The sequence below is a fragment of the Ovis canadensis genome, chromosome 9 (genome assembly GCF_042477335.2).
Source record: "Ovis canadensis isolate MfBH-ARS-UI-01 breed Bighorn chromosome 9, ARS-UI_OviCan_v2, whole genome shotgun sequence".
NCBI lineage: Eukaryota > Metazoa > Chordata > Mammalia > Artiodactyla > Bovidae > Ovis > Ovis canadensis.
Window position 1 is genome coordinate 104801368 of NC_091253.1, and position 20894 is coordinate 104822261.

At 42.5% G+C, this 20894-nt stretch overlaps 1 protein-coding gene across 4 annotated transcripts in view; it reads left to right on the forward strand.

Annotated features, from left to right (window-relative positions):
- The window catches only part of MTBP (MDM2 binding protein), a 68001-nt gene that overhangs the window by 39557 nt on the left and 7550 nt on the right, over nt 1-20894 (forward strand). For 2 of the 4 annotated variants that reach the window (XM_069600768.1, XM_069600770.1), the window contains exons 16-19: nt 2314-2469; nt 5420-5515; nt 18141-18407; nt 20037-20280. In XM_069600768.1, coding sequence (XP_069456869.1) covers nt 2314-2469; nt 5420-5515; nt 18141-18407; nt 20037-20280 — 763 coding nt within the window. The remainder of the gene's footprint in view (nt 1-2313; nt 2470-5419; nt 5516-18140; nt 18408-20036; nt 20281-20894) is intronic. The other 2 variants (XR_011259105.1, XM_069600769.1) reach the window with 2 other exon arrangements.

Consider the following 20894-nt stretch of genomic DNA (forward strand, 5'->3'; position numbering starts at 1 on the left):
TCCTTTCGCTCTCTCCCTCCTCTCTCCTCCTTGGAGTCATACCTGAACCAGCCCTGAACAGTGATTAGGGGTCTATAAATTCACGATCGATGAACTTGTTTTTAGTGCCTCACGGTGATAACTGCAGAGTAAGTACTGACTACGTACTTGTGGGCACTTCGGAATACGGGAGCACACCATCTGATGCTTGGCTGGGAACCAGAGTTATATCGTTTCATAATTTGTTTCATGTTAGATTCAGCAGAAGAATAAAAGACCATCACGGAGTGACGTTCAGACATCGTAAGGATTTGGTTTTGTTTATTTATTTGGCTGTGAGTGAAAGTCGCTCAGTTGTGTCTGACTCTGTGACCCCATGGACTATACAGTCCCTGGACTTCTCCAGGCGAGAATCCTGGAGTGGGTAGCCTTTCCCTTCTCCAGGGGCTCTTCCCAGCCCAGGGGTCAAACCCAGCTGTCCCGCGCTGCAGGCGGGCTCTTCGCCGCTGAGCCGCAGGGCGGCCCTTGTTGGCCGTGTCGGGTCTTGGTGGCGGTGTGCCGGCTCCTCGTCGGGCGTGCGGGCTTCTCGAGGTTTGTCACGCAGGCGAGGCTCGCTGCCCCGTGGCAGTGCGATCTTCCTTCCCTGACCAGGGATCGGACTTCTGTGCCCTGTATTGGAAGGCCGATTCTCAATGACTGGACCAGCAAGGACGAACCAGGAATTTGGTTTCAGACAAACTCAGTCACCTGTTACGTGACGTTGTTGACTTATCTGTAAGATGGAGATAACAGGCCCAGTTCTACTTCAAAGTTGTGAAAATCTAATGAGATAATGTATGAAAAAACACTTTGTAAGCTTGGAAACACCAAAAATGTGTTGTTAGCGTGTCTTGTTTTTTCCTCAAGAGGTATCTTGCTGGTATACTTGATCACAAACTGCGCTTTGAAATTTTTCTGATACTTCTGTGTCCTGGGTTCTATGTAAATGCAGAGTATGCATTTCCCCATTGCAACTCGCCTATCAGATGATTGAGAGCAATACTGATTAAGGTTTTGTTAGTCACTGTTAGCGAATGGCTGTATAGAAGTTAAATTCACCTCATCATGTAGTTCTTGCCCTCCTGGGGTATAGTGTTTTGAGTGTTTTCTTATTTGACTGTTTTCATTAGATTTATATTTTCAATTTAAAAATAAAGGGAATGAGAAGAAAAAAGAGACACTGTTGTCTTGTATAGAAATATGTCTTAAGGCCATAATGTCAACATTTTAATCATATAGTTATCAATAAAAATGCTTGAGTGATTAATCAGGAAATAGTTGAATTAATATAAAGTCAGGAAATGACTGTTCTGTGCAGGTATTGAAAGGCTTTATTTTTGCTCTGATGACAGAGTAATAGTGTGATTTGTAGCTCGGTGCTTGAGAAAACCTGTAGCGTTCTCTGCAGCTGTTTTCTTTCCAGTTTTTAAAACCTGTGAGCTCTTTGGGTTCATAGACTGATAGAGTAGAATTGGTACCTGATTCAGAGTCAGGCTGGTTCTGATTCTGCCATTTTGAAACTCTTGGCACTGTGGGTGTGTAAGGCACTGTTGTGTGGCAAGAATAGTGATCGTTTTTTAGGCTTGGTGTGATACGAACTTTACAAAGTTCTTATTTTCAGTTGTTAATTTCATTTTGAGAAAAGACCTGTCCTGTCTTTTTCAAGGGAATTTGTGAGGATTAAGAATATATTGTATGCAGTTTGGAAAGTATGAAGTCCTGCATATATTTCAGGTATAAGAATAATTTAGTGTTTATTCATAATGTCGTAATCACGGCTAGGAGAGACCTTGGGGAAATACCTGATGACCATCTCATTTCATGGCTGCGCTTTACACAGCCTTTCAAGTTTATGGAACATTGGAGCATTTGGTCTCTGCCTTCAGAATTTAGAATATTGCGGGGCTTTGGAACATACAAGAGAGTTTAGGTTTGAACTTTGTAGAATTGATGACTTCACACTGATACTGATAGTGGGATGGCCTGATAATGATAGCGTGAATGCAATCAATCAGGCCAAGTATAAAGAGTATGATTATGTTTATTTAAGTACTAACGTTGTTTTGACATGATAACTGCAAGTTTGCCTGTAACCTACATACAGGGTTTTGAAAATATGCTTTGATTCTAAATGATTTGCAACGATTTTACTTTTTTTCTTTCTTAAATGTGTAGATTTTCAGTTTTAAATGTGTGTGTGTATTTTTCTGGTTTCTGTTCATAGCAGCTTTTCCTGACCATGGAGAATTCTAATCTGCTTTCAATAAATCTACATAATTTTTTTTTTCTTCTCAGAACTGGTTCATTACCTCGCTCATCTGAACAATTGCTGGGCCACAAAGAGGGCCCACGGGATTCAGTCACATTATTGGATGCTAAAGAATTGCTTAAATTCTTTACCTCAGACGGATTACCAATTGGAGATCTTCAGCCTTTACAGATTCAAAAAGGGTAAGTTATAAACTTATAACTTCCAACTAATTTTTTAAGGAATCTTTTTAAAAGCACATTGCCTCTCACTTCTCCAGTTACGTGTTTAGCTCTAACATCCAGTTAGATGTTCTGTGCCACTTTGACAAAATCTGCAAGTTTGAGCCCAGTGTTTATCAGTTGGCCTTAATTCTCACATTTTACCGTAGCCTAATGTTCTACAGTTTGTAGTGTTGAGTATAAAGGAAACGGGAATAATAAAAACCACCTTAACATATTTCTGATAGAAGTGAGCTTCTATTTTGTAGACAGATGGCAATACTTTTTCAGAAAAATTATAATTTGACTTGCAAAAATTTTTTTAAATTCTCTTTTCTATCACTTTCTAGTTTTGATTTTACTACTACTTAATCATGACATTGTCAGTTATGCCTAATAGTAGCAAAAAGGATAGCCTTTCAACTGAGAAGAATGGGAAAGTGCTTTTGAAACTATACCAGGTAAAACTCACTGTCAACTTGAATAATTTACAACTAATTTGACTTCCAAGACAGCTTCCACCAAGTTGCTAATTAATAAATTCTGGGTGTTGCAAAATTGTGACATCAAATACTTGTGAGATTTGAATACTTTGTTCACTGCCCCAGTTTCTTCTTGTTAATCCATTTTTCTGAGAATTTGCCAAAGGACCTTAAAAACTATAGAACATTTTTGATTACTTTTACAAAGCTTGTTTTAGCAAGTAGGACTCTTTGCAACCCCATGGACTGTAGCCTATCAGGCTTCTCCGTCCATGGGATTTTCCAGGCAAGAGTGCTGGAGTCATTTCCTTCTCCAGGGGATCTTCCCGACCCAGGAATCGAACCCAGGTCTCCCACGTTACAGGCAGATGCTTTACCGTCTAGGCCACCAGGGAAGCCCAAATTTAAGGGTTGATTTTGGAAAGAATTCATCATGTGCGTGGTCACTAAAGACAGAGAGAGATGGGGAGCAACTTAGGAGATACGATGGCCTTATTAGTTCTGAGTTTTAGTGACTTAATGATTTTAATGACATAAAAACAGTGTAATTTTAGAGTAATTTTCTTATAGCTTTGAGAGATTGATAATCCTTTCTGTGGGAATCAAGAAAGGGAAGAATTATATATGCGTTTTCATCTATTTAGTTGTTGGATTCCTGTCCTTCCAAATTATTAAGCGTGAACTGGCAGAGTCAGATGGGATTGCCGAAACTGAATTACGTAGGTTGTGCTCTTTTTGACCAGAATGTCTTGTAGCTGCAGTGTCAAGGCGGGATACTGTTAATTCTTCCTGTAGCTTGCCAGTGATTTATCCAGGGAAGTTTGATATAATTCCTGGATGTTAGTAAAGAACTGTGTCATTATCAGCTATGTCTTGTGTTAAAGCTGAAAGGTGAGCTTTCTTGGTAATGACTCAAGGCCCTTAAGTATCTATTGAGGAACCACCTGAAAAGCGGTATTAAGCAAAGTACCGGAGTGACACCTGCGTATATAGAGGAAGTATTAGACAAAGTACACACCTGTAAAGCATTTCCTTCAGAAAGAACAAGGTGCGAGCAAAATTAAACACAAATAGTTAAAGTTGCTGGGAGAGGTTAAACAAGACAACGCGGTAAAGGAAGGGAGTGAAATGCTGGGCACCTAAATAGTTTCATATTACAGAATTATTCCCTTGAATAGCCATAAAATACTGGGATCATTGCCATTTATTAGTGCTGCTTTATGAAAAACACTTTAAATGAATGCATTAGAATATAAATCCTGGTTTTCAGGATTCATTAACTTGCATATGTCTTAAATTTTAATGTAATAATTTCAAATGCTTATCTTACACTCTGTAGATAATATTCAGTGTCACATGGGCAGTTTTCATTACTAAAGCCAAGCGGGGAAGTGTGATAGTGAATTATTCTTGATACTCCACTGCCTGCTTGTTTTTCTGTCTACCGTTTGTAAGTCTTCTGAAGTCAAGCCCCTGGTGTCTCCTTCTGCCTGTTACCAGTGTAAAGAAACTTGCATAATTCTCCCATCCTCACCTCTAACCTGTTCTGAGGTCCAGGAATCATGATGCAGCTCATCAGAACGGTGGCTCCCAACCCAGGCAGAGGAGGAGGCCTCTTACTAGAATAACTCAGAAAGCTTAACCTGACTGCAGGTCCTGACGTGCAGGGGCTGAGAATGAGTGTTTTATGTAAGTTCACCGCAGGACTAGTTCTGCCACACCTGCTGATTGGAACCAGCTTTAGAAGAGCTGAAACCACCAGTTAGTCTTCATATCCACTGATATTTAAAAGGTCACTGATTCTTAAAATAGGTGTCAACATGACTATGTTCCCAGGCATAGAAAAATCTGGATTCCCCATGTGGTATAATTGGAACTAAATACCTCTTTTGTTACTGAAGATTCAAGTTTGACTTTAATTATTCCACTGCAAGGAAACAATTTAACTGTTAATAAATGCATAATCAGTTTACTACACCAGGAAAAACATATGCTTCAGGAATAATGCTCCTTCTTGAATTTCCCTACAGATCATGTTCTATTCTTGATTCAACCATTTTTCATGCATTGGAGAAGGAAATGACAACCCACTGTTAGTGTTCTTGCCTGGAGAGTCCCAGGGACGGGGGAGCCTGGTGGGCTGCCTGCTGTCTGTGGGGTCGCACAGAGTCGAACACGACTGAAGTGATTCAGCAGCAGCAGCAGCAGCAGCAGAACAGTTTTGTAAAATAAGTAATATTATCATATTTAGAAGCTTGGGACAGAGAAAATATACGAGACGAAACCCCTAGGCTTAACCTCACTTCGTTTTCTTCTTTGGCTTCCTGATGTGATTCAGTTTTTAATCCCATGTAATATCTAGTTATAGAGAAGGAAATCAGACTTTGTTCTTTAGACAGTTTCTTGAACATTCTCACCAAATAAATGCAAATGAAAGCTTTTTGTTTCAGAGAGAAGACTTTTGTCCTGACACCAGAACTTAGTCCTCGGAAACTTCGTGGTTTACCTTTTGAAGAAGCTTCAGTATGTCATTATCATGGAATTGAGTGAGTTTTTAATTTTCATTTTATTCTCCTGTGTGTGCTTAATGTGGGTTAACTTCTGTGACTGTGAAGAATGACTAACAAGCTGATGGAGGTTGAGATAGAGAACCCAAGAGACAGTATGTCAAAAAAAACCTAAAAAAACAAGTATTACATACTCACTTAATTTGTCTTTTGTTGATAAAAAAGACATTTGTTGATTAGTCAGTTTTACATTTAAATGTCCTGTTACTAGTTACTGGATATTTTGGTCAGAATTATTTTGGCCCCTGCTCTGTATATTGTGGTCCAATGTACAGAGCGTGGTCCACTGAAGAAGGGAATGGCAAGCCACTTCAGTATTCTTGCCTTGAGAACCCCATGAACAGTATGAAAAGGCAAAATGATAGGATACCGAAAGAGGAACTCCCCAGGTCATTAGGTGCCCAATATGCTACTGGAGATCGGTGGAGAGGTAACTCCAGAAAGAATGAAGGGATGGAGCCAAAGCAAAAACAATACCCTGCTGTGGATGTGACTGGTGATAGAAGCAAGGTCTGATGCTGTAAAGAGCAATATTGCATAGGAACCTGGAATGTCAGGTCCATGAATCAAAGCAAATTGGAAGTGGTCAAACAAGAGATGGCAAGAGTGAACGTCGACATTCTAGGAATCAGCGAACTAAAATGGACTGGAATGGGTGAATTTAACTCAGATGACCATTACATCTACTACTGCGGGCAGGAATCCCTCAGAAGAAATGGAGTAGCCATCATGGTCAACAAGAGTCCAAAATGCAGTACTTGGATGCACTCTCAAAAATGACAGAATGATCTCTGTTCGTCTCCAAGGCAAACCATTCAATATCACAGTTATCCAAGTCTATGCCCCAACCAGTAACGCTGAAGAAGCTGAAGTTGAACTGTTTTATGAAGACCTACAAGACCTTTTAGAACTAACACCCAAAAAAGATATCCTTTTCAATATAGTGGACTAGAATGCAAAAGTAGGAAGTCAAGAAACACCTGGAGTAACAGGCAAATTTGGCCTTGGAATGTGGAATGAAGCAGGGCAAAGACTAATAGAGTTTTGCCAAGAAAATGCGCTGGTCATAGCAAACACCCTCTTCCAACAACACAAGAGAAGACTCTACACGTGGACATCACCAGATGGTCAATACCGAAATCAGATTGATTATATTCTTTGCAGCCAAAGATGGAGAAGCTCTATACAGTCAAGAAAAACAAGACCAGGAGCTGACTGTGTGAACTCCTTATTACCAAATTCAGGCTTAAATTGAAGAAAGTAGGGAAAACCACTAGACCATTCAGGTATGACCTAAATCAAATCCCTTATGATTATACAGTGGAAGTGAGAAATAGATTTAAGGGCCTAGATCTGATAGATAGAGTGCCTGATGAACTATGGAATGAGGTTTGTGACATTGTACAGGAGACAGGGATCAAGACCATCCCCATGGGAAAGAAATGCAAAAAAGGAAAATGGCTGTCTGGGGAGGCCTTACAAATAGCTATGAAAAGAAGAGAGGCAAAAAGCAAAGGAGAAAAGGAAAGATATAAGCATCTGAATGCAGAGTTCCAAAGAATAGCAAGAAGAGATAAGAAAGCCTTCTTCAGCGATCAATGCAAAGAAATAGAGGAAAAGAACAGAATGGGAAAGACTAGAGATCTCTTCAAGAAAATTAGAGATACCAAGGGAACATTTCATGCAAAGATGGGCTCGATAAAGGACAGAAATGGTCTGGACCTAATAGAAGCTGAAGATATTAAGAAGAGGTGGCAAGAATACATGGAAGAACTGTACAAAAAAGATCTTCAAGACCCAGATAATCATGATGATGTGATCACTCATCTAGAGCCAGACATCTTGGAAAGTGAAGTCAAGTGGGCCTTAGAAAGCATCACTACGAATAAAGCTAGTGGAGGTGATGGAATTCCAGTTGAGCTGTTCCAAATCCTGAAGGATGATGCTGTGAAAGTGCTGCACTCAATAGGACAGCAAATTTGGAAAACTCAGCAGTGGCCACAGGACTGGAAAAGGTCAGTTTTCATTCCAATTCCAAAGAAAGGCAATGCCAAAGAATGCTCAAGCTACCACACAGTTGCATTCATCTCACATGCTACTAAAGTAATGCTCAAAATTCTCCAAGCCAGGCCTCAGCAATATGTGAACCATGAACTCCCTGATGTTCAAGCTGGTTTTAGAAAAGGCAGAGGAACCAGAGATCAAATTGCCAACATCTGCTGGATCATGGAAAAAGCAAGAGAGTTCCAGAAAAACATCTATTTCTGCTTGATTGACTATGCCAAAGCCTTTGACTGTGTGGATCACAATAAACTGTGGAAAATTCTTGAAGAGATGGGAATATTAGACCACCTAACCTGCCTCTTGAGAAATCTGTATGCAGGTCAGGAAGCAACAGTTAGAACTGGACAAGGAACAGCAGAGTGGTTCCAAATAGGAAAAGGAGTCCGTCAAGGCTGTATATTGTCACCCTGCTTATTTAACTTCTATGCAGAGTACATCATGAGAAACACTGGACTGGAAGAAACACAAGGTGGAATCAGGATTGCCGGGAGAAATATCAATAACCTCAGATATGCAGATGACACCACCCTTATGGCAGAAAGTGAAGAGGAACTAAAAAGCCTCTTGATGAAAGTGAACGAGGAGAGTGAAAAAGTTGGCTTAAAGCTCAACATTCAGAAAACGAAGATCATGGCATCTGGTCCCATCACTTCATGGGAAATAGATGGAGAAACAGTGGAAACAGTGTCAGACTTTATTTTGGGGGGCTCCAAAATCACTGCAGATGGTGACTGCAGCCATGAAATTAAAAGACACTTACTCCTTGGAAGAAAAGCTATGACCAACCTAGATGGCATATTCAAAAGCAGAGATATTAGTTTGCCAGCTAAGGTCCGTCTAGTCAAGGCTATGGTTTTTCCTGTGGTCATGTATGCATGTGAGAGTTGGACTGTGAAGAAGGCTGAGCACAGAAGAATTGATGCGTTTGAACTGTGGTGTTGGAGAAGACTCTTGAGAGTCCCTTGGACTGCAAGGAGATCCAACCAGTCCATTCTGAAGGAGATCAGCCCTCGGATTTCTTTGGAAGGAATGATGCTAAGGCTGAGAGTCCAGTACTTTGGCCACCTCGTGCGAAGAGTTGACTCATTGGAAACAGATGCTGGGAGGGCTTGGGGGCAGGAGGAGAAGGGGACGACCCAGGATGAGATGGCTGGATGGCATCACTGACTCGACGGACGTGAGTCTGAGTGAACTCTGGGAGTTGGTGATGGACAGGGAGGCCTGGCGTGCTGCGATTCATGGGGTCGCAAGGAGTCGGACACGACTGAGCGGCTGAACTGAACTGGACTGTACATTGCATGTGAATGCATGTTCACACTGCTGGTGATGGTCTCTGGCCGTTGTAACTGCTCAGAAACCATTAGAGGAAATGCATTCTTATTTGCAGGATGCTAACTGTGTGTACATTCTTACGGAATTTTAGTTGACCTGTTTGAATAAAGTTTCACAGGGTTCTCTTACTTAGAATTAGAAGCGTCAGCAGCTCCTGAGGCCGTGTGTGCCTCTACCATTTTCACCGGGATAAGAAAGGAAATGATGGAAATAATATATTTTAGGTTAAATTTGCAAGGCCCAAGTGATTCATTCTGCAAACTATTTCACATTGCTAAGGCAAAGCATTACTTTATATTGATTTTCCGTAAATGAAAATAGAAAAGGACTTGATTTTACCTTGATCTCTTAGAAGCACCTTTATCAGTGAGCAAAAGAGATATACTACTTTGGTTGTCTTGTAAACTTTATCTTTATGTCACACGACTTTAAACCTACTTTACTGACAGTTATTCACTCAGGGGCTAAAGATACAAAAGACTGCAAGACAACTGTTTCTGCCCTTAAGAAACGTGTACTCTAGTAGGCGAGGAAGAAAGACATGAGTTTAGCAGGATGTCAGTTCAGTTCAGTTCAGTTCAGCTGCTGAGTTGTGTCCGACTCTTTGTGACCCCATGAACCGCAGCACACCAGGCCTCCCTGTCCATCACCAACTCCCGGAGTTCACTCAAACTCACGTCTGTTGAGTCAGTGATGCCATCCAGCCATCTCATCCTCTGTCATCCCCTTCTCCTCCTGCCCCCAATCCCTCCCAGCATCAGAGTCTTTTCCAGTGAGTCAACTCTTCACGTGAGGTGGCCAAAGTACTGGAGTTTCAGGATGTAAGCAGTGCTAAAAATACCAGTATGTAACACTGCCCAGTGTGTGAAACAAGTAAACACCACAAATTGAGAATTTCAATGAGGACATCTGAACTAAGTTTGAAGGAATGAAGAGGGATTTATCTGACCGAAAAGGCAGTATCTGTGGGAGGAAGGAAAACCACAATCACAGAAAACTAACCAAACTGATCACATTGACCACAGCCTTGTCTAACTCAGTGAAACTATGAACCATCCTGTGTGGGGCTACCTAAGATGGACGGGTCATGGTGGAGAGGTCTGACAAAATGTGGTCCACTGGAGAAGGGAGTGCCCGACCATTTCAGTATTCTTGCCTTGAGAACCCCATGAACAGTATGAAAAAGCAAAAAGATAATGACCCTGAGAGATGAACTCCCCGGGTCAGTAGGTGGCCTGTTGGAGGTGCTTCTGGAGATCAGTGGAGAAATAACTCCAGAGCATGAAGAGGCTGAGCCAAAGCAGAGTCAACATGCAGTTGTGGATGTGCCTGCTGATAGAAGCAAGGTCCGGTGCTGTAAAGAGCAGTGTTGCCCAGGAACCTGGAATATTTGGTCCATGATTCAAGGCAAATTGGAAGTGGTCAAACAGGAGATGGCAAGACTAAACATCAACATTTTAGGAATCAGTGAACTAAGATGGACTAGAATGAGTGAATTTAATTCAGATGACCATTATATCTACTACTGTCGGCAAGAATCCCTTAGAAGAATGGAGTAGCCCCCACAGTCAACAAAAGAGTCTGAAATGCAGTCCTTGGGTGCAATCTCAAAAATGACAGAAGATCTCTAGGCAAACCATTCAGTATCACAGTAATCCAAGTCTATGCCCCAACCAGTAATGCTGAAGAATCTGAAGTTGAACAGTTCTATGAAGACCTCCAAGACCTTCTGGATCTAACACCCAAAAAAGATGCCCTTTTCATTATAGGGGGCTGGAATGCAAAAGCAGGAAGTCAAGAAACACCTGAGTAACAGGCAAATTTGGCCTTGAAGTACAGAATGAAGCAGGGCAAAGGCTAATAGAGTTTTGCCAAGAGAACGCACTGGTCATAGCAAACACCCTCTTCCAACAACACAAGAGAAGACTCTACACATGGACATCACCAGATGGTTGACACCGAAATCAGATTGATTATATTCTTTGCAGCCAAAGAAAGAGAAGCTCTTATACAGTCAGCAAAAACAAGACCAGGAGCTGACTGTGACTCAGATCATGAACTCCTTATTACCAAATTCAGACTTAAATGGAAGAAAGTAGGGAAAACCACTGGACCATTCAGGTATGACCTAAATAAAATCCCTTACGATTATACAGTGGAAGTGAGAAATAGATTCAAGGGTTTGGCCTGATAGAGTGCCTGAACAATATGGACAGAGGTTCGTGGCATTGTAGAGGAGGCCTTACAAATAGCTGAGAAAAGAAGAGAAGCCAAAGGCAAAGGAGAAAAGGAAAGATAAAAGCATCTGAATGCAGGATTCCAAAGAAAGGTAAGGAGAGATAAGAGAGCCTTCCTCAAAGAAATAGAGGACAACAACAGAATGGGAAAGACTAGTGATCTTTTCAAGAAAATTAGAGATACCAAGGGAACATTTCATGCAAAGATAGGCACAATAAAGGATGGAAACGTTATGGACCTAACAGAAGCAGAAGATATTAAGAAGAGGTGGCAACAATACACAGAAGAACTGTACAAAAGAGATTTTCATGACCCAGATAATCACGATGGTGTGATCACTCACCTAGAGCCAGACATCCTGGATGCGAACTCAAGTGGGCCTTAGGAACCCTCACTATGAACAAAGCTAGTGGAGGTGATGGATTTAAATCAAATGGATTGAAATAAATCAATCCAATGGATTTATTTCAAATCCTGAAAGGTGATGCTGTGAAAGTGCTGCACTCAATAGGACAGCGAATTTGGAAAACTCAGCAGTGGCCACAGGACTGGAAAAGGTCAGTTTTCATTCCCATCCCAAAGAAAGGCAATGCCAAAGAATGCTCAAACTACCGCACAATTGCACTCATCTCACACGCTAGCAAAGTAATGCTCAAAATTCTCCAAGCCACGCTTCAACAATGCACGAACCATGAACTTCCAGATGTTCAAGCTGATTTTAGAAAAGGCAGAGGAACCAGAGATCAAATGGCCAACATCCGCTGATCATCGTAAAAGCAAGAGTTCCAGAAAAACATCTATTTCTGCTTTATTGACTATGCCTAGGCCTTTGTGTGGATCACAACAACTAGAAAATTCTTGAAGAGATGGGAATATCAGACCACCTGACCTGCCTCCTGAGAAATCTGTATGTAGGTCAGGAAGCAATAGTTACGACCAGACATGGAACAACAGAGTGGTTCCAAATAGGGAAAGGAGTACGTCAAGGCTGTATATTATCACCCTGGTTATTTAACTTCCATGCAGAGTACATCATGAGAAATGCTGGGCTGGAAGAAGCACAAGCTGGACTCAAGATTGCAGGAGAAATAATAACCTCAGATATGCAGATGACACCACCCTTATGGCAGAAAGCAAAAAGTAACTGAAGAGCCTCTTGATGAAGGTGAGAGAGGAGAGTCAAAAAGTTGGCTTAAAACTGCACGTTCAGAAAACTAAGATCATGGCATCCGGTCCCATCGCTTCATGGCAAATAGATGGGGAAACAGTGGAAGCAGTGACAGACTTTAATTTTTTGTGCTCCAAAATCACTGCAGATGGTGACTGAAGACATGAAATTAAAAGACACTTGCTCTTTGGAAGAAAAGCTATGACCAACCTAGATAGCATATTAAAAATCAGAGATATTACTTTGCCAACAAAGGTATGTCTAGTCAAGGCTATAGTTTTTCCAGTAGTCATGTATGGATGTGAGAGTTGGACCATAAAGAAAGCTGAGTGCTGAAGAATTGATGCTTTTGAACTGTGGTGCTGGAGAAGACTTTTGAGAGTCCCTTGGACTGCAAAAAGATCCAACCAGTCCATCCTAAAGGAGATCAGTCCTGAATATTCATTGGAAGGACTGATATTGAAGCTGAAGCTCCAATACTTTGGCCACCTGATGCAAAGAGCTGACTCATTTGAAAAGACCCTGATGCCGGGAAAGATTGAGGGCAGGAGGAGAAGGGACCACACAGAATGAGGTGGTTGGATGGCATCACCAGCTCAGTGGACATGAGTTTGAGTAAACTCTGGAAGGTGGTGATGGACAGAGAGGCCTAGCGTACTGCAGTCCATGGGGTCCCAAAGAGTGGGCCACGACTGAGCGGCTGAACCACTGCGTGGAATGAAGTGCAGTGGTACAGATTCTGGAAGAGGAAACGGCATTTGTGTTTCCGAATGAGACCCCAGACGTGCACTGCACTGTATTGAGACCGAATTACGAAGATCATCATTGCCGTGGGAGGGAGACTGTTCCCTGTTACTGTGGTCGTGGAGGGACCTTCATTTTTAATGCCTGAATTCATATGCTTGCTTTGTGCCACTGAAAGAAATCTCATTGTCCGTTGATAAACTGAGGTGGAGTATTTCAAGGAAGAGATGTGAAAGGACTGAAATACTGCCAACACCGTGTGAATAAAGAGAGTGGGAGCTGGCCACATCTAAGACCATTCGTGCACGACACAGGGACGCATAGGACCAGTATACAGCGGAAGGGGTTTTCTGTACCTGTCAGCCTTTTAAGCTGACATTAAGAACGTAAACTGAAACAGCAGTGAGAACCCTTTCCAATACCCGTAAAATCATATTGGTAGTGAAGGGACATGAGCCAGCCAGCTTGGTTGGCTGCCTGTCTGGGAGAGTGATCAGTTCAGTTCAGTTGCTCAGTCGTGTCTGACTTTGCGACCCCGTGAACCGCAGCATGCCCCAAATCCTGGAGTCCACCCAAACCCATGTCCATTGAGTCAGTGAAGCCATCCAACCATCTCATCCTCTGCCGTCCCCTTCTCCTCCTGCCCTCAATGTTTCCCAGCATCAGGGTCTTTTCAAATGAGTCAGCTCTTTGCATCAGGTGGCCAAAGTATTGGAGCTTCAGCTTCAACATCAGTCCTTCCAATGAAGACCCAGGACTGATTCCCTTTAGGATGGACTGGTTGGATCTCCTTGGAGTCCAAGCGACTCTCAAGAGTCTTCTCCAACACCACAGTTCAAAAGCATCAATTCTTCTGTGCTCAGCTTTCTTTATAGTCCAACTCTCACAGCCATACATGAATACTGGAAAAACCATAGCCTTGACTAGTCAGACCTTTGTTGGCAAAGTAATATCTCTGCTTTTTAATATGCTGTCTAGGTTGGTCATAACTTTTCTTCCAAGGAGTAAGCGTCTTTTAATTTCATGGCTGCAGTCACCATCTGCAGTGATTTTGGAGCCCCCCAAAATAAAGTCTGACACTGTTTCCACTGTTTCCCCATCTATTTCCCGTGAAGTGATGGGACCAGATGCCATGATCTTCGTTTTCTGAATGTTGAGCTTTAAGCCAACTTTTTCACTGTCCTCTTTCACTTTCATCAAGAGGCTTTTTAGCTCCTCTTCACTTTCTGCCATAAGGGTGATGTCATCTGCATATCTGAGGTTATTGATATTTCTCCCGGCAATCTTGATTCCAGCTTGTGCTTCCTGCAGCCCGGCATTTCTCATGATGTACTCTGCATTTAAGTTAAATAAGTATTATTTACTTAGAGAGAGTGATCAGTAATTTACCAAAAGCCATGCAGTTTTTTATAATATCAGATTGATTACCTTTGCTTAATGATAAAATTAGCATAGATACTGAAAGTAATTTTGTAAGTGTACTTTTTACAGTGTTATTTCAAATACACATTGGAAATAATGTCTAACTGTAGGAGCTTGGTTCAATAAATTGTAGTGCATCCATAAATAAAATTCCATGTAGCCACCAGAATAGCTAAAATTATAACTGGTAAGTCTTGAGAAGTGTATAGAACAATCAGAACTCTCCGACATTCTTAGTGGAAGTACACAATGGTATATTTAGTTCAGAAAAGGATTGACAGATTCTTATGAAACTGAACATAGCTCAAACCCCATGGCTCAGCATTTCTAATAGTCATTTTCCTAAAAGAAGTGAAAATGTAACACCACAGAAACAGGGTTCTTGTAAAGGAACCCACAGAGCAGTTGTATTCATAAGAACCCAAACTGGAAATAGCCTCATTTCCATCAGTAGGAGAATAGATCAGTAAACAAGTTGATGTGTGTCTGTAACATAGTACTGCTAAACAGTAACCAGGAGCAACACGTGTGCATGGAACAATATCTAGCTTTTGTCTGTGGGGAAAAATAAGAACAGTTGAAATACGAGTTTGAGGAGTTTATAAAATGAAACCCCTTTAAGCAAATGAACATAGCTAGATGTGACTCCGTTTCTTTAAGCCTGGGCCGTTGAAATCAAACCAAGGGATATGCAGGGGAGCACAGTGAGTCCAGAAACACGCTTTTTTCTGGTTCTGGGTGCAAACTGTGCAGGCCTGTTCCGTTAAACATAGACTATGTTTCTACGCTAAACAACGCTCAAGTAATTTTAAAGGAAATAAGAAACTGCAGAGAATGCTCTCTCTTCTCTTCTTATGTTGCTGTGACCTTGGAGTCCTTGAGCTCTTCCTCTATTCAGGCTTAAGGAATATTTGAAAGAAATATGTGAACTGTTTGAGTGCAGGTCAGTGTTTTCCAAAGGCAAGATGGAGTCTGTCTGCGGTTGGCTCGTTTTCCACTTATTCCTCTCATGCTGGGGTGTAAGACCCCGTTGATTGTAAGATGCAGCGTCTTCTTGACAGCAGATTGAACTTCCGCTGTCACCCTTTGAGTGGCAGGTGGCCACACCAGCCCCTGTTGCACTGAACCTGCGTTCATCTAGTCCAGGGTGTTTGGGAGCTTTTCCAGCACTCACTGGCATCGCTTGGTGTGTGCTAGGCGGTGTCCTGTCTTTCTTGTGTTGATAGGTCAGTGCAGCGGCAGCTTCATCTTCTGTTAGGTACTTCTCTTTCTCTGGATACAGAAGCGCTTGGGTGTTGTTTTGCGAGAAAATAGGGCGTGCCCTCCTTCATCCAGGAGTGGGTATTGGCTCCCCTGCTGCTCCGTCTCTGCCCCTTTCTGGCTGACAGCGCCACGTCTTGTTTCAGTGCCAAACCATAGGAACATCACGCTGAAGACATCTCAGATGGTAACAGAGGCAACACGGCGGCGCCGTCATGCAGCTACAGGCATGACACTGTGAGCGGCTGTGAGCAAGAGATGGAAAAACGGGGAGAAAAATCTTCGTCTCAGAATCAGAACCTTAGGGCAGGAAAAGCTGTATGTGGAGTCAAACTCCACGTTTTCTCCCTCTCAGAATTCCCTGCCGGCTAATCAGGGATCACACTTCCTCTTGCCGACAGCTTGTCCTTAGCAGTCATGGTTCTCAGTTGCCTTCTAGATTCTGTCAGTTGCCCAGGATAGAAATAGGACTCATCAGTAATCCTTAGAGTTGCTGCTGGTTTTTAATGGAATATGTTTTAATAAACAACGCACTGGAGAAAGAATGTTGGAGTTGAGAGATCTAGGTTCTAGTCACTTTTCTGCCACGAGTTAACAATCTCAGTTTTCTCCCCTATTAAATTGTTGGGTTATATCAGAGCTATTTCAGTCCTAGCTACAATTTAGAATCACCTAGGTAGCTTTAAAAAAAACAGTCCTAAACGCCAACCCCAGACCAGCTGAGTCAGGAGCTCTGGGCACTAGCAGCTCGTGAAGACTCTTAGGTGATTCCAGTGTGCACCTGTGAGTTGACTCCTGAGAAGGGTGATCCTTATCCCTTACACGAAAGCTAACATACTAAATCGGTTCAGGTCAGACTCTGAGGTCCCCACCCGGGGTCTGAGTCCTGGCTCTGCTCGCCTCGTCAGCGCGCCGTGAGATTTGCCGTGGTCGAGTGCAAAACCACCGTGACGGGGATGATGGCAGCAGCGTGCATCTCTTGAGTGCTCTGCTGGCGGGCTCCAGGCACTGATTCTGAGTGCTTGTCCGTCCACTCGTGGAATCTTCACACTAGCTCTCTGAGACAACTGCTGTAAATCTCATCTTGCAGAGGAGGCAGCAAGAGTGCAGATAAAAGTAAGCAGTTTGGCCATGTTCACATGACGATAGAGGGAGGTTTAAATCCGGGGAGTCTGGTTCTCCAGTATATGCTCTTAGAAATCAAAAGACACGTCACAAGGGAAAGAGAAAGCCCTTAAAGCCTCCTCCAGGCAATCAGACACTGGGGTCATGATACACTCCTTAAACATTGAACTGAAAGCTTACAGACCCAAAGTTCTGATTTAAGGAACTTCTTAGAATCTACAAGAGGACAGATAACAGAAAAAGTCTTTGATGTCTGCAGTCCCGTCATTGTATATGGGACGCTGAGTTTCCTTGACACATTGCACAGAGGGAGAAAGTGAAGGGTTTTCCAACATCATGTGTCTCAAAGGTGACTTTCCTGATAAACTTATTTGTTGTCCTTAACAACATGGGGACTCTTTTAAGTCCAGAAGCATTCACTGAACAGACGGCTCCCTGAGGTCTTAGATCAGATTTTGCTAGAAACCAGATCTATAGTCAGCCAGACTTTGAAGAAGAATTTGTCGTCAGTCTACGGTGGAAGTGAGTTTCAAAGGGGAATGCCAGAGTGTTCTGAGCTGTGTTTGGTGAGCCAGTTTAGAATGCCTGTAGGGAAGGAAGGGAAGGGAAAGTCACTCAGTCGTGTCCGACTCTTTGCGACCTCATGGACTGTAGCCTACCAGGCTTCTCAGTCCATGGGGTTTTCCAGGCAAGAATACTGGAGTGGGTTGCCATTGCCTTCTCCAGGGGATCTTCCCGACCCAGGGATCGAACCCAGGTCTCCCGCATTGCAGGCAGACGCTTTACCCACTGAGCCACCAGGGAAGCCCAGTTTAGAACGCCTATATACCCTCCTAATCTTTGTGTTGAAAACAAACTTGCCTATTCTAACAGAAGTCAGCATTTCACACCATTACTTATCAGCCGTGCTGAGGAATCAGAGGTTGGTAGAGATTTAGAGAGTATCAAAACAGCAACTGTATTATTTTGAAAATAAACCAGAGGATTAACTTAATCTGTTGCCCAGAAACAGTCAAAGAGGAATCAGATTGTACCTCACTTTTTTTTTTTTTTAATCTTTTGCCATGTCATGTAGCAGGCTGGGAAAAACTGAACTTGTGAGGGAAATTGGTTATTCACTCATGCTCCCAACAATTATTAGGAAGTTTTGTAAGAACTTTCTAAGTAAATGTTTTGCTCTTTGCAGGCGGCAGGAAGTAGCCCGTTGCTGCAGCAGAGTCTTTGACGTTAAAAGATCTTTCTCTTGCTCAGGTACTGCTTGGATGACCGGAAAGCGTTAGAGAGAGATGGGGGATTTTTAGAGCTGCAGTCTCGGCTTATTCGTTACGAAACCCAGACCACCTGCACCAGGGAGAGTTCTCCGGGGCCCGCCGTGCTCAGCCCGCTTCCCTCTCCTGCGGTTTCGTCAGAGCCCACGAGTGTCCCTGACGGAGAAGCTCTGCAAAGCGAGCTCCGGACTGACGTCTCCCGAGTGAAAAGGAGATCAAAAGATGTGAACTGCCTTTATCCCCCCAAAAGGTGATGTATGAAGCGCACGCAAATAGTGTCTTGATGGAAGGTGTTTAGTCTTAGGCTATTTTTGCATATTGATCGTTCACAGTTTTTAAGCTGCTTTCTGTGCAGATTTCAGAGTGACTTTCGTACCAGGAGTTTGTTTCCGTTGTGAGCAGTTGATGATTATACTTATAAGTTATAAAAAGAAATGACTTGGGGAAAAACACATTCTTTCTGGCTTTATAATGCTGATATTCAGTCCATTGGCACCGGCGATTGTCAGGCACTGGCGGTCTTCTCTGTATATAAAGCAGAGGAGACGCTCTGATGAGGAGGATATTGAGAGAGCAGTTTCTCTGCCTTCCCCCGCTGTCTGCTACCTGCCCTGGCCCCGTGAGCAAGGGGTCTCAGGAACGCGGTTTATGATGGAATCCGGGCCTTGGCAGTGAAAGCACGGAGTCCTAACCACTGGCACCATTTTAAAATAACTTGTTTCATGTAAAAATAGCTTTAAAGCCTACATAATAATACTATAAAAATGAGATTATTCTAGCTACTTTATTTGCTAGCTAAATAAAATGTCCAAATACTTGAACAAAAGTAAGCTTATGAAATAAACAGTCTAATTTCTATTGAATTTATATATCTTTGGAACTTTTGTCAAATTTAGGTCTTTGGCACCTAAAACAAACCTAAAATTCTTACCCTATGTAAGCCTTTCAAAAAGTATCTAATATCTTAAAGTGAAACTGTCGAGTCTTCTTTTAAACAGTTACCAGTACTAAGGACTTCCCTCCCCAGTGGTCCAGGGGTTAGGGTTCCATGCCTCCTGTGCAGGGAGTGCAGGTTTCGTCCTGCCCTGATCTCAGCATAGCATGTGGTGCAGTGTAGCAAAAAATATATGTCTATTAGAATACTGTTTCCCTGATATGAAATAAGTAAATTATTGTTATAAGGACTTTGCAAATTCATGATACTTTTTTCACCTGATAAAGGTAAAAAGCAAATCCACTAACATTTAGGATACTGTGTTTTTTAGTAATTTTTTTATTTCTGACTTTGATTGATGTCTGTGTGTTCTAGAAAAGAAAGTAACACTGTGTCCTATAGATTAGTAGGATTGAAGAGTCTGAGACCCTTTCTTGGAAAAAGAAATGTAAACATCTTAGAAAAATCTAAACTAAAGTCACTTTTATAGTTTTATTTCTGTTTGAACAGCTTATCTTGTACAGGTAGTTGCATGGCGACAACAAGCATGATTATTAGGGTTTCTTTATCAAAATTAATAGAAAGTATAATTACTTACCTGATGAGTACTAGGTCTATAAACAGTGCTGCCTGGAGTGCCATCTCTGGTTTGTGTGAGAAATTGTGAATTGACAGGAAGGGAGACAGTAACATCGCTTGTTGCCTTTCCTCTGAGCTGAAATCCTAGACTGTCATTCATTGCCTTCTGTGTCCTCGCTTCTTGCTTGAAGAACTAAAGGAGCAGCTGCGTAATGCGATGTTGGTTGCTCATTTAAGGCAGTGGCAGCAAGAGATGCGTTTGCTCTCCTGGGCTTTATATGGCGATGACTGTAGCTGTAGTGTTGAGGAAAGAAAATGAGCGTGATTGGAGATGCCCTTAGTCTGAGTTCTGGTCTTTCCCCGCAGCAGACTTGTGAGGTCTGGAAGTTCCGATTCTCTTCTTTCTCAGAAAAGTGGCAGCGCCCGCCATCGCCACGCGGTCCCCTCCAGAAAGCCACGGGCAGAGCAGCCGTTCCCTGTGCCGTGTCCCTCTGCGCTGAGCAGTGACGCTCCCGGAGCCACCACCAAGGCCAGCTCAGGTCCCAAAGCTGCGCGCGAATCAGAAACAGCACGGCCCGCAAAGGAGTCCCGATCGCAGAAGCACACTCGGGTAAAGATCCGCTTCCCGACTCTCAGTCTGCACGGGAGGAAACGGCCTGATCTGATTCGCTTCAGATGCTTGTCAAAAAAGTTTATCAGTGAAATGGAGTGGTCTGTAATTTACTTTAAAATAAGACCGCGGAGTTCCCTGGTGGCCTCTTGGTGAGGATTCCAGGCTTTCACTGCTGTGGCCCAGATTCAGTCCCTGGTTGGGAGCTGAGATCCTGCCCCGTGGTGGAGCCACGAATAGTAATAATAATAGTTCAGTGAAAGAAGGGTAATGGGAAAGTGCAAGTGGGGGTGTGAAGGGGCAGAAGGAGCCCCAGAGGGATCTTCCTTATGTATATTTATGTATATATAACCAGCTCTAACATATAGTCCTCATATATATATTTATATTTATAGCCAGGTCTTATATATAATCCTCATATATATAACCACCTCTTATGCATAGTCCTCATATATATATAGCCAGGTCTTACATATTGTCCTCATATGTATATATATTTATATATGTATATAACCAGCTCTTATATATAGTCCTCATATATATATTTATATATATAGCCAGGTCTTATATATAATCCTCATATGTATATGTATTTATATATGTATATAACCAGC